Source organism: Centroberyx gerrardi, chromosome 20 (genome assembly GCF_048128805.1).
Source record: "Centroberyx gerrardi isolate f3 chromosome 20, fCenGer3.hap1.cur.20231027, whole genome shotgun sequence".
In the NCBI taxonomy this organism is placed as follows: Eukaryota; Metazoa; Chordata; class Actinopteri; order Beryciformes; family Berycidae; genus Centroberyx; species Centroberyx gerrardi.
Genome location: NC_136016.1, coordinates 18,272,613 through 18,286,313, shown reverse-complemented (window position 1 = coordinate 18,286,313; position 13,701 = coordinate 18,272,613). Strand labels below are relative to the sequence as shown.

The window sequence follows — 13,701 nt, the reverse complement described above, 5'->3', positions numbered from 1 at the left end:
GCAGTTTAGAGCGGCCCCTGTCTGTGCCATAGGCTGCACTTGCAGGCAGGCACATTTCAATACGTTACCTGTCGTCGCACAAAACGTGGCCTACAGCAGCAGACAATTTCTAAATAAATACCCGAGGGTGTCATATTTCACAACAGTCTGTGACAGGATGGGACAAACCTGCGGCTCCAAGCCTCCGTCCGATCCGCCAATAGAGCAGAGCAGGCGGAGTCAGGTGAAGCGGCAGCACGTTCACTGTTTGACTTTGGTTAGTGTCCCTGAGGACATTTGGACAACTTGACTTGAGAATCTATTAACTTGATGCCATAAGGTATTTGCTTTTAATGAATGCATGAAATTATTTCCAAGTATTTCCCAGTATCCTATAGCCTATGGACTGGCGAAAGCAGTGGATCTCATATTGTATTTGAGCAGGCTTACGTGGCAGACAGTGTGACTGCACAGTGAGTACCGCAGCCTGTAATTTCTTCCCCCCGGGACAGTTACATTGGAGTGAATTTATAGCCTGATGAAGTCTTTCTGTATTCAAACTTAAACAGGTTGAAAAGGGTAAAGCAGTTTGACATTTTAAATAATTTGATCATGAATACTGTTAAAAGCCCAAAGCTATAGTTAAGATTTGTTGGCAGGAACAAACTATTGCATCAGCCCAGTTTCTGTAAATTTCTTTACTTTTTGACAAACTAAAAAGTGAAAAATAGCCAAGGAGGGACTTCTGGTAGTACACCAAGGCTATCACAGGTTTATAAAGTTAAAAGTGAGAAAGTGAATATCTGCCACGTGTTGTATTTGACAATTCAGGCAGGGCAGCCTAACGTGCGTCAAAGCCATATCAACAAATCTCCAACTTCCCCTCATTTACTTTAACCTAAATATTACAAGTTTTGCCTGATAATTTGATAAATTAAAGACAAAGCCTACGATAATAAATAACAAAAGACTGCTGTGGTCTCGCACTTGTATTTCCAAACGGCACGTCTGTCACCACTGCAACAAAGGGGAGGTGCTGGAGGCGTGTGCTGCGTTCACGTGCCCCTCCTACGTTCGTATTTCACACATCCACAGTCTCGGCGAGCGGTCAAGTGCTTTTGGTCGGAAACAATAACAAAACAAGCGCTGAAACAAAAGTGGCGTTTTGGTGGCTGTTTGTTTTATTTTAGCAATGAAGCATCACAGAGCTGCTTTGTTCTGCACTGTGAGAATGAATAGGAGAAAATGCACCAGTTGTGTAATTGATGTTTTAATGTTTTAACTTATAGGGCCTAATATCGCTATGTGTGTTCGTGCAAATGATATTACAAACAATCCAAATGCATTCTGGTCAAGCTGCACTCCTGAAGTCTGCTGAAATGTTGACTCGCTCCCGCGGCCCTCGAAGGGTCAACCAATAGGTGGAAGCATAGTAGAAACAAAATCGAACATGCGCAAAATTGAACTGTTGTCGAACACGGTGCTGCAAGCAAATGTCTGAATACTTGCTGCAACTTGAGGTCTGTTCATCTTGGAAATGAGCGAAACGATAGGGGAATAATTGGGAATGCGTAGCCCAAAGAACATACCTAAAAATGCAACCAGTCACGTGACACTGTTGACCAATTGCAGGCTCACACACTGCAGCGATCGAAGCCAATGTGTCACTTCGTTTTGGTGGCACAAACTGGCCATTTTGCCTGTGCGAGCAAATCTTGACTTCGTTTCTACTACAGCTGCCGCCTTCAGACATTTCACTTCAGTTGTCAGAGTTAAGGGAACGGCAGCGCGGGATTCCTCCGAGGGGGGAGTGGATGTTCAATTAACCCTTTGGTGGGTCGTTCAGGTGCTTTCGATTCGTGATTCCAATATTTCCGACAGCACCTGAATGCGGCACCTCTGTGATGTGGGCGCTGTCCATCCTCGTTGCATCATGCGGAAGAAACAAACCCACTCAATATAATAAGACAGACCGCGGCTTTTACTCACTGATCCTTTGACGCGGTTAGAAAACTACAACTGGCTTTTCAGCACTAATTGTTGCTCAATTTTTTTAGAAATCTTTCCATGAGCTCGGAACTTGAAAATGGTTACACACTAAAGTAAGCTGCTGTAGTACAGACTAAAGAAGGTAGCTCGCGACGTGGTTTACATTGTAGTGACAGTCGGTGCAACATCGCTGCACGTGTTCCTCTTGTTCCTCTTCTGTACGGACTGACTGAAGATTACCGCCGATTTTCTTCCTTTTTTCTGCCACATCGACTGTGTTTCTACATCTTCGTGGTCAGGTCAGTTATCCATATCAGGAGGTGGTTTTAAAACAGCGATTTTTATATCAAGAACCCCCCAATTTAGTACACAATAGGGCCAGATCTTGTCTCTCGGACACAAACTGAAAGTATTTTTTATTGTTAGACATGATTTTGTCCAGAATTCCATGACTATCAGTATTGTAGGTGGAGATCACAGTGAAACTATAATCAAAATAGTCATTCTTCAACATTTTACAGTTAAACGATTTATCAATTTGCTGGGGGACATCCTGGAACCCTGACCCCTGGTGGTCCCCGAACCCCACGTTGAGAACAACTGGCTTAAAACATATTTATCCATTTTCTGTGTGAACTCTTTCAGGGTTGCCAACATATGTCAGCTGGCTGGAGTGAGATCTTCATGTCATGGGCTTGAGCCTTTGTGTTATGTGGATCTTTAGTTGATAGTATAAAGTATGTATACTGTAGATTATGTTCTGAATTAGAGAATAGTGTAGATAATGAAAATATATCATATTGGGCCCCCACTATCCCAGGCCTTCCCATATTATTGTGATTTATTGGTATTGTGTGATTTGTGTGTGACAGGCACATTTTTATATTATTTATTATCTATGCAGATTTGTTAGCAATATGTTAGTTATAACAATTCACCTAGAGAAGAGCTGGATAAGAGAGTTGCTAACTTATGATCTGACTAAATTTCAATTTGCAAAATGTGAACATGCAAAGAATCTATGGGAGGATATCAACTCTGTTTCACTAGTTTATGGAATTGGCTAATAGTTTAATTTGCACCACATTTCTTTATGAAAAAAATTATAAGACAATTTGTCGCCTTCTTTTTTCTCTCTCCTCTCTTTCCTTTTTTGAAATCTTAACTTTAACTTTAGCTTTAGGTAGAGACATAGAGACAAAGTACAGTGAGCTGTCAGCATTGTGTCTACAAGGACAACAGTAAGTCAGATGAGGCTTTGGTGGCTATTTATTTGTTTAGGATTTTTCTCAGCCAGAGTCGTGACTTGTGATCAGGCAATCATTAGGAAAGCCTATGGGACCTATAGATTGATCTCTCTCTCACTCACTCACTCACTCACTCACTTTCTCACACTCACTCTCTCACTCTCATCAGAATAGTTATTTGTGGCCCTCCACGAGTAAAGGCTATAATTGGCCGTTGCTTTATTTGGGTAAGGTCAGTCTCAAGCCATGCCTCCAAAACAAAGGTGTTGCATGACGGAAGTGCATAGTTTACATTCTGACCTGTTTCTGTTTCCCCCTCCCCTAGATGGAGAAGCAGCCCTTGCCCAGTGACGACGACAGGACAGGTGACGCGCTCGTGACGGAGGTCGACGGCGGTGCTGGTGAGGAGAGCGGCCAGCAGGGTCCGTCGGAGCCGCCCGCCAGAGACGGGTGGAACAGTAAAATAGAGTATTTCTTGGCTCAGGTGGGGTTCAGTGTCGGGCTCGGCAACGTGTGGAGGTTTCCATATTTGTGCCACCAGAATGGAGGAGGTGAGGTCCTAGTCTTGTCAGTCAGCATTCGGTTGAACTTCACATTAGCATCATTTTTGTTTTTCTATAGATTAAGTGTACCGTTTTGACACATCTCTTCTCCTCTCCCCACCAGGAGCTTTTCTCCTCCTGTATGTGCTGCTCATGCTGGTTGTTGGCATCCCCTTGTTCTTCCTGGAGCTGGCGGCCGGTCAGGCCATCCGGCAGGGCAGCATTGGGGTGTGGAAGTACATCTCCCCCAAGCTTGCAGGGATTGGCTACTCCAGCTGTGTGGTAAGATGCCGACAGTTAAAGGGAAAATCCTCCCTCGGTTACTCTTGTTAGATATCATCAATTTGTGAAGTTCAGTGCGTTCCAGGAGTTATTTTGTGATGTGAAGTGTTTTCATTTATTTTTTTGGTGTACCCACTTTCCTCAAACTGCCTCATTTACTTCTGCTTCAGTCACTGGTGTCCTACATTTCCCAGAATGCCTTTCGGGGGCAAAATGGGGTTCTCAGTGCTGTGTAGGTGGAGAGAGTGATAGCAATAGTATAGCGTGTTTTTCCAGTTGAGGAGTGGAGACTAGAGATAGAAAAAAATTAAAAAAAACTGTGCCCGGTTGTTCAAATTACAAAAAAGCTGTTGGAAGAGGACGCTGTATTTCACACGCTACCAATGATAGATCAGCAAAATGCGAGCTGTGGCTGCAATGCATTCTGGTCTATTGAGGCTACTGTTGGTGGAGAATTTAGTATCGCTGCCTCTTCTACGATGAATTTCTCCCTGTATGATTGTTGAGCAAAATCATGATTCTAGGAAGAAGCTCTTGTTCTTTGATTCTGAGGGAGTAAAATCCAAACCTGACATGATATTTTAGATAGATGAATTGTTTTTCTGCTATCAAACTCCATCACCAGTAGCAGTGTTAAAGTGTTTTAGGGTGTATTTTGTGACTTGAACTTGTTGGACATCAAGTGTAGGGTTATGAATGTATATACAGTTATGTATACAGTATTTGCATAAGTATCCATAGAATGTGTTTAATGTTCTTAAGAACCTAGTAAACCTGGTAAACTTGTTCTCAAATATCCCCAGGTGTGTTTCTTTGTGGCGCTCTACTACAACGTGATCCTGGCATGGAGTCTTTTCTACCTTGGGAACTCGTTTCAGTACCCTTTACCTTGGGAACAGTGTCCAGAAACGGGGAACGTAACAGGTAAACACTCAGCATCACACATTACGTGACCAAGTCTATTACTCGTTAAAGGTGAGCTGATGGCTAGATCAAAACTGTCTCTGATCAAAACTGTATATCAGCCGAGTTCACACTAGTAAGACGTCCATGGTACAGCGATTGAGCGTCTATTTCTCTCTCTTCACACCAGTAAAGGAATGTGCAGGCAGCTCCCCCACCACATACTTCTGGTACCGCAAGGCCCTGGACATCACAGACTCCATCGACGAGCTGGGCAGTTTTAACCCTTACATCACCTGCTGTCTGCTGGCGGCCTGGACCATCGTGTGCCTGGGAATGTTCAAGGGTATCAAGACTTCTGTCAAGGTAACTGTCTGATCTGCTGTGGCATCTGGCTTTCAAAGCAGCGTTGTCACTATGAGGCCGACTGTGCCGGTAAAAAGTGTATAAGCGTAATTGTATCTAGCAGCTCTCAGGGTGTTGTAACTCTGCACCTGCTTGACTGAAGAGTTTCCTAATTGGTTACTAGTAGAGTTAGAGTTAGTCTATTTTTGTCTGCGTCTTGGTGTGTTAGTAGAAGTATGTTGTTAGTCTATTGTAAATCAATCACTTGCTTGTATTTCTTGTTGACAGTATGCATCATTCATCAAATGTTGAATATGTTGGCTTTTTCCATTGTTGCACATCTTGAATATCCAGTATTCAAATCCAGAGTTCAGCATGTCTGCTTTTGTCAAAGAGCTGAATTACCAAATTCTGATTATGAATGGCTTGTTTTTTTAAAAAAGAAAAGATATGTGATTGAGGCAGTCGAATAAGAATCACTTATTCAGTTTGCACTTACTGTGAGTTGCTTTGGAAAGCGAACATCACGCTGAGGCTTAGAATGTAAAATGTAGTGCAGTAATACAAAAATGTTGTGCTTGCAAACCTACCAAAATTTGTTCATCACTCAATGTTATTAAGACTGCTGATTCATTTATTCCTTGTTTTCGTGTGCCGTACATGGAGGATAGACTAAGTTGTAGAGTTTTACTTAAACAAGCACAGATCCTGTACAGACCCACGGCGTGTGTGTTCTGTTCAGTTCATTTCAATGCAACGCACTGAAGCACTGCGACACAGTTATCGGTTAAATAATTCCACTAATGTTAGTTAAATACCACAAGGTGGGCTGTACGTTGCCTACCGTTAATGTTTGAAGGGCAGCAGAAGACGTTTGTAAATGGTTACTGTTTATAAATCCCGTTAGTAACACAGGCGAGTTCAGTGAATGGTGGAATGTTAAGTTTCACTTTTGTTTTCACACCGGGAGACTCTGTGGATTGAGTTCAGTGCTGCTGGTCTGCTGTCTGTACATCTCCAAATTACAGACATGACGTGATGTGACATCAGGCGCATTAGAGATCGATTTAGATCCATTTCTCTACATTGACCAACTTTTGATTTTGTGCTTCTGTATGGGAAACACTGCATCTCTTAGCCACAAACGCCCTCTAGAAGTCATCTCATGAAGCACATCATCTCACTAAGCGTTACCTGACTGCCTGCCTGACCTGAATTTGCCTTGTGATGTCCTCGGCTGCACTGTGGGGAAAACTGCCTACCACAGTGTGTGTGTGTGTTTTCATACCTCCATGTTAGAAAAGATCAAAGCTGAGTATTTGCAAAGTAAGAATCACTTCTTATGAATGCTATGCTTTCTTTTCAAGAGATTTTTTTTATTTTTTTTTAGATTTATTTTTGGCATTTTTATGCTTTATTCGACAGAGTTAGTGAGAGAGAGACAGGAAGGCATGGGAGAGAGAGAGGGGCGGACATGCAGCAAATGACCGTGGGCAAGAGATTATTTGTGACCAGGGTCTGAAATGAACACCTGCAAAAATGCAAAATTATCAACCAAATTGCAAAGGGTGCTCATATATTGACCAGCACTGTATAGGCCTTCCCAGTTAGATCAAATCCTGGTCATGTGCTGGGCTCAGATGTCGGGGTTCCCATGGGCGATGGAATCTCTGGAATTTCTGGCGTAGGTGTCGCCCCACTTCAGAGGGCAAAGTCAATAGATTATCTCCCCTGGTAATACTAAAGCCGCCTGGAGAGGGCTACAGTTTGTCTGTTTGATTCAGATCACTTTTTCACCAGGACGTTCCAGGTGTGGGGGCATCAAACATACACAGGCATATATCAAGACAGTTTTATTACCGTTTACAGTGTTTGCTCTTACTATCATAAAAAAACAGTCCTAAAAGAGGTAGCCAGACTAGCCTAAGAGTTCACTAGCTGGGTGGAGGAAGGCATAAAGCTAGACATGGATCAGTGTGTGTGTGTGTGTGTGTGTAAACTATTTGAGACTAGCCCTGTACCGCTATGAAAACTTCATAGTACAATTGTCTAGGCCAAAATTATCTCTATATACGATAATACATAATTAAAACCGTAGGAGAAGGATTTGATGAGGCTGGTGACGCTGACGTATCGCTCGCAGCCAGATGATTCCCAGCTTTATGTGTTTACCACGGACACTTCCTCTATGACGCTGTTCACTTCCCAACAAGTGGCATTCATTGTGTGGCAAAAATGAATGATGACAGACGAGAGAGACCTGGGGCTGTGTGATTGAGTTTGTTATTCAGCCTCCCAGCAAGTCACCGGTTATCGCAGTGGTCATGGTAATACAAATTAGAGGCGGTGGCATAATGTTATTGTTATTTACCGGGATATGTAGTAATACCAGTTATTGTCCCTTCCCTATTCGAGACCCCTCCTTCCTTGTCCGTCTGTTGTAGCTGCTGGTCAGTGGTTCCTGGTCTGCGCCTGCGATTTCATTGCAGATCCTTTGCTCATGTGTTCATCCCCTCTCTCTTCCAAGGTGATGTATTTCTCCTCCATCTTCCCCTACGTGGTGCTGCTGTGCTTCCTCATCAGAGGACTCCTGCTGGACGGGGCCATGGAGGGCATCAGCTACATGTTCTACCCCAAGGTATCTGCAGCTAGTGTGTCTGGTCGGGTGTAGAGAAGGGAGGCGAACGTGAGGATTTCCCCTTTGACACATCTGTTGCTCCTTCCGTGCGTCCACAGCTGGAAATCTGGGCGGACGTGCAGGTGTGGCGGCAGGCGGCCACGCAGGTCTTCTTCGCTCTGGGCCTGGGCTTCGGATCTATCATCGCCTACTCCTCCTACAATCCTAAGAACAACAACTGCCACCGTGACGCCTTCACCGTCTCCTTGATAAACTTCCTCACCTCTGTGCTGGCCACTCTGGTGGTGTTTGCGGTGCTGGGCTTCCGCGCCAAAGAAAAAGTCATGGAATGTGTAGCCAGGTATGTTTTTAGTATAGGAAAAACAGCGTTACGCATCGAAATGCACACACAAAATCATCATCCATGGGTCACGCACGATATCTCAGATGTCACTGATCCGATTTTGACAAAACTTGATGCATCATTCATGGGGGACGACATGTTTACTGTTGCCTTGTCTTTTGTGTTTTTCTCAGTAATTTGGAGCAGCTGTCACAGCAGTTTTTCAACGGTGAGGTAGACAAGAACCTGATGCCAGGCTTCAACTACTCTGATCCCACTTCTGTGGCCCTGACGGACTACAGGACCTGGTTTAAACACTACGGAGATAAAGTCCCTGGCACCTTTACTGACTGTGACCTGGAAAAAGAGATGCAGAAGGTAAAGATGAAAGTGAAATTTTGTGTGAATTAACATTGTTGCGTAGCAGAAAGCATGTTTTGGCTCTTAGCTTTCTTATGTGTTTTACTGTTACCACTCTAACTCTCTTATGCTATCAATCAGACATCCCAAGATCTCTTGATGTAGTGTTTTAATTGAAGGAACTGAAGTAAATTTTATATTCCGTATGCATTCTGACTCCCTCCCTTTCTGTGCACCCGTCCTGTGTGCAGGGTGTGGAGGGAACAGGCCTGGCCTTCATTGCCTTCACAGAAGCCATGTCCCTCCTGCCAGGCAGCCCCTTCTGGTCGGCGCTCTTCTTCCTCATGCTGCTCAACTTGGGCCTCAGCACCATGTTTGGCACAATGGAGGGCATCCTCGCCCCCCTCACAGACAACTTCAAAACTCTGGCCAACAACAAGACCAAACTCACAGGTAAACACCCGTTCCAAGTGATACTCCTACAACTAGTAAGATGCATCGTACAGTTTCGGTAATGTATCAAAAAGAGATACACTGGGTGACTTTGTGTACAATGCTGTAGAACAACATTGCCGAAGGAGATATCACTCTTGCATTGATTACAGATAGCTCTACTGTATAGTTGAAGCTATACTTGAAGTTGAAGCTTACTTCAGTACTCTGCTGGCAGGTACCTTTCCCTGTCATTTTGCCCCTAAAAGTCACCTGGTGTCAGAGCCTGTAGATGAGTGGTAGGGGTGAAACGGTTCCCGAAAAAAACATCCGTGCCGTACAGTTCACCGCCCACGGATCGGGACGCGCATACGTCCCGCGAATCATTCGGTTCCGTGTCCCCCACTCCCCACGTGGGTCCGATCTCCCTGGAGAATATCTGTCCAATCAGTTGTCAGAATTACATGTCAGTCTACAATGGCATAACAGCTGGATACCGTTACCAACACATGCGAGTTTGGAGCAAATTGTGGAATTTTAAGTTTTGTTTGGGTCGGACTGACTACGACGCTACTGCTCTACTGGTTTGTGCATCGCTGAATGACAAACATGACGTGATGCGCACATTAGGTGGATTAGAGATCGATTCCTATTTTTGATTTGGATTTTGTGGCTTCCGTGGCGATACTGTGGCAGCGCGCCGCAGAAGAGCCCGACGTCACTCTGCTACCACACTGGCAGCACCAGGAGAGGAGGACGAGAACCAGTCGGACCAAAACAACTTGCTCTTCCCGCAGCTTTTAACCAATCTCTCGGTGCGAGTTCACAGGCACTGAGCAATAACCAAAACCTTGGGGGTGTTTACAGTGATACACCTCACTGAATGTACTGTGTTTTTCATTATCTTGAAGCCATTTTGATCTAAAGGCTTATGCTTAAATGCTTACAATGTGTTTCTCAGACAAATATAAATAGTGAAGTTGATGCCTATGTATGAATTTCTTTCCAAAGCCTTTGCCTTTCCATCAAGACAAAGGGCGGCTACTTTAAAGAATCTAAAATATAAGATCGTTTTGATTTGTTTAACACTTTTTTTGGTCACTGTATGATTCCATTTGTGTTATTTCACAGTTTTGATGTCTTTACTATTATTTTAACATGTTGTTTCACAGTGTTCAGCTGCATCATCGGCTTTCTGATTGGCCTGCTGTTCACCCAGCGCTGCGGGAACTACTTTGTGATGATGTTCGATGATTACTCTGCCACCCTGCCGCTCATCATTGTGGTTGTTTTTGAGACATTCAGTGTGTCTTGGCTGTATGGAGCTGATAGGTGAGGTCTATTTTCAAACCGTGTGAAACTTTCTCTTCATTGAGTTCTTGAGTTTCATTCAAATTCCAACTAATTAATTCGTTCTCTATTAGTCTCGTCAGTGCTTGCTTGCCACAAAAGTTCTGTAACCGTCACCACTCTTTGTGTTTTATAAAGGTTCCTCAACGACATTGAGGCAATGCTGGGTTGGCGTCCCAGTGTGATTTACAAATACCTGTGGAAATACGTTTGCCTGCTTGCTATGCTGGGGCTGCTGGGAGCCAGCATGATCCGCATGTTCCTCAAACGACCCACGTATATGTCATGGAACGAAGAGCAGGTGGGGAAAGTGTCCAAAAAAAATCCACCCTAAAACAAGACATTTTGTGTTTTGGAGTAAGGGGCGTGACTCACTTTTTCTGACCGGGAAAAACTCTTGTTCTCTTGCTCTTACTATGCTATCACTCTCTGCACCTGCATGTAAAACCCACAGATGTTCTCTGGAGGTTGTCAAAAGTAATTCTGGGAAATGTATGAAATCACTAACTGAAGTAGAAGTAGACGAGGCAGCTTGAGGAAAAATGGGCACAACAAAAAGTAAACAAGGGTGGATTCAAGGGTGGATTTTTAGCAGTTTTTATCATTTCTCACTGATTTTAATGCAAAGTAATGAAACGTCAGGCTGTTCTCTTTCAGTTCTTAAGTAATTATATTATTTCAATATTTTTATCTCTTTTTTTTCAGGCCTCTGAGGTGACCCTGGAGTACCCTGGCTGGGCGCTGGCTGTCTTGTCTTTACTGATCATATTTGCCATGATGCCCGTCCCGCTGGCCTTCATCCACTCCGTCCTGCGGGACAGGACCAAGCAGCAGTCCAGAGACACAGAGATTGGTCAGTACAGCCTGGTCAACACTGACGAAAAGTGTGAAACCCCCATGACCGACATGTCGGAGCTGGACCAAAGGAACGGGGACTCCACTCCTGTTTCCTCTTAAAGTGTGTCAGGCCGGAAATGCCTTTAGTAAAGTCAAAATTTCAGTGGATCATTATGAGGGACACTAAAATTTCACACCATTTGTTGCATAAATGGCATAGAGTGGTTGCTGCTTACACTTGAAGTTGTTGCTGCTTACGCTTAAAGTTGTAACAGAAAAATATTTTTCAGAGAACAGGTACATCGTATCCCAAACCAACTTCCAGCTGAAAGACAGCAGCAAAGTAGAAAAAAAAATCCACAGCACTGCCTCTCTTTGGGGGGAAAGGGGAATTATTTAAATGGCAGTCATAACATTATCCAGCTGTTAAACTCCTCCGTTTAAAAAATGTCTTTTTAAAATTCACTTAGTTTTGCATTTAAGTGTAATTTCCTTCAGAAGGGACTTTGAGTATTAAGTTCCCACAGATTTCTGTGTAATGTGTGTCATGGAGTTTTAGAATAATGTATAGTTGTATAACAACTACAGGGAACAATATCACTCAAGGAGCCATCGCCTTTACGCACTGAATTGTCAGCTGCCAAAACAAGCAAAAACAACTTTTCTTATTTGTTTTGTTCCACCTTTTTAAATATGCATTATATGCATTTCTGTGTGAGAGACACTTTAGCATTTCATGAATACAGACATTGCCCCAAAAAATGTCTCGTATTTTCAAAACTTCAACATTTCGCTCCTCTATCACTGTTCAGTATCTGGTCCTTATATACACATTTACCACAAATTGTTAGATTGTTCTGGTAGCAGCTTTAACGACAAGTACTATCCATACTGTATGCATCTGTACGGTGTAGCATGCAGTGCATGAAATATATCAACATGTTACACATGAATGTCAATATTCTCTGTTCACAATATCCTGACATCCAATTGCTGATGCATCTAGCATCCAGGTTTTGGTTTTGTTACCATGATTATCATTTTACTATCAGATATCAAGTCAAACTGAAAACATACAATCATATCATTGTCATGTAAAGTGTTCTGATGCTGGGAGAAAAAGAAAAGTTGAAATCAAGTATATTGGAAAAAGCCAACTGATCAGTACTGCAGTGTGGTGGTGAGTAAAGGTAAATAAGGACTGTCACCAGGCTGCAGCCTGACCTGCTGAACCCACTGGTCAAGTGACAGGCAGCACGGTACTAGAGAGAAACTGAAGGGTCATGGCCTTCAAAATTATTGTAATGTAAATATGTATATAGTATATGTAAAAACCCTTCAAGCACAAATGTACTGGAGAATATGTGAAATCATTTGGGATTTTCATTACCTGTTGAATGGAATTTGTACATTTGCATAAGAGCATTGTATAGCAACACAACATGAAACATATAACTTGTTTGTCAGTTGTCACTATGCAGTTTGCACTAAGCAGCATACATTCTTTAAAAGGGCTGGACAAAAGTCTCCTTTCCTCCAGATTTAGCGCCAATACTTGATGTAATTAAGGTGTTCTGGATGAAATTATTTTTAAACTCTAATCTTAATTTGCTTGTAATCATTTTTGTAATGGTTCACTTGCCAATTTGTGCCATTTGTTTTTGTGTTGCTCCTATATTTCAGAGACCTTTTTCTGAACGTAATGTGTAGTTTTGTACTTTTTCACAAATGGTTAAAATATCACCAGACACCCTGACCTTAACAACTTGATGCTGTTAAATGGACGAAGACCAGTACTAAGTGCCTTCATATGCTCAGTGCATTAACGAGGGTGATTGAACAAAATGTAGAGAGTATTCCACCATAATATGGGTAGTGTTTTTTTTTTTTTTGGTTTTTGTTTTTGTGTTTTTTAAGAAATATCTTTGTAGTCTGCAAGTTTGTCTAAATTGAATCTTGGAGAAAATGTAATATAATGCCTGTGCTACTGTAATATATTGTTGCCATCTTATATATTTTATAGTTTTCTCTTACAATATATTAAAATTTAGATTAAACATTGTCTTGTATTTTAAATGTTGCTCAGACGTTTGTCTGACAGTCTTGGCAATTGTTCATTTAAGTGGTTTTCAAGATTTACATTTTCAAAATGAGATTTGTTACAAGATGTTTGTTACCTTTCTTTGTAAAAAGATTCAGTACAGAACTCAAAGCATTCTCAACTGAAAACTTTGTTGCAAAAAAAAGAAAGAAAACGGACTGTAATGTGATTGGAATTGTACGATTATAATGTGAAGTAAAGTTTATCTGAACAACCGGTTTTTGCTGTTGCAGATACAAATTATTCTTGTTGAAAGACAAAACCACAGCTGTTGAGGAATAGTTGGTTTTCCACCTTCAGTACAAACAAGGCTGCTGTGTGGGATACGTGACTCTGGAACGACCTGATGGGAGCAGGCAGAGGGAACCACAACC

General features: G+C 42.5%; 1 protein-coding gene across 3 annotated transcripts; it reads left to right on the top strand.

The window, feature by feature from the left end:
* The first annotated feature begins 269 nt into the window (after nucleotides 1-269).
* Nucleotides 270-13,495, top strand: LOC139932855 (sodium-dependent neutral amino acid transporter B(0)AT2-like). Of its 3 annotated transcripts, none has more exons than XM_078290803.1 (12): nucleotides 270-319; nucleotides 3,541-3,766; nucleotides 3,882-4,039; nucleotides 4,843-4,963; nucleotides 5,133-5,308; nucleotides 7,815-7,925; nucleotides 8,024-8,265; nucleotides 8,442-8,625; nucleotides 8,859-9,060; nucleotides 10,212-10,371; nucleotides 10,528-10,690; nucleotides 11,095-13,495. In XM_078290803.1, the coding sequence occupies exons 2-12, from the start codon at nucleotides 3,541-3,543 to the stop codon at nucleotides 11,344-11,346; spliced, it is 1,995 nt and encodes a 664-aa protein (XP_078146929.1). In that variant the 5' UTR covers nucleotides 270-319; the 3' UTR covers nucleotides 11,347-13,495. The 3 variants fall into 3 exon arrangements, with proteins under 3 accessions (XP_078146929.1, XP_078146930.1, XP_071782880.2); XM_078290804.1 differs by lacking the exon at nucleotides 270-319 and adding an exon at nucleotides 2,028-2,081; XM_071926779.2 differs by lacking the exon at nucleotides 270-319 and adding an exon at nucleotides 2,110-2,267.
* The last annotated feature ends 206 nt before the right edge of the window (nucleotides 13,496-13,701 follow it).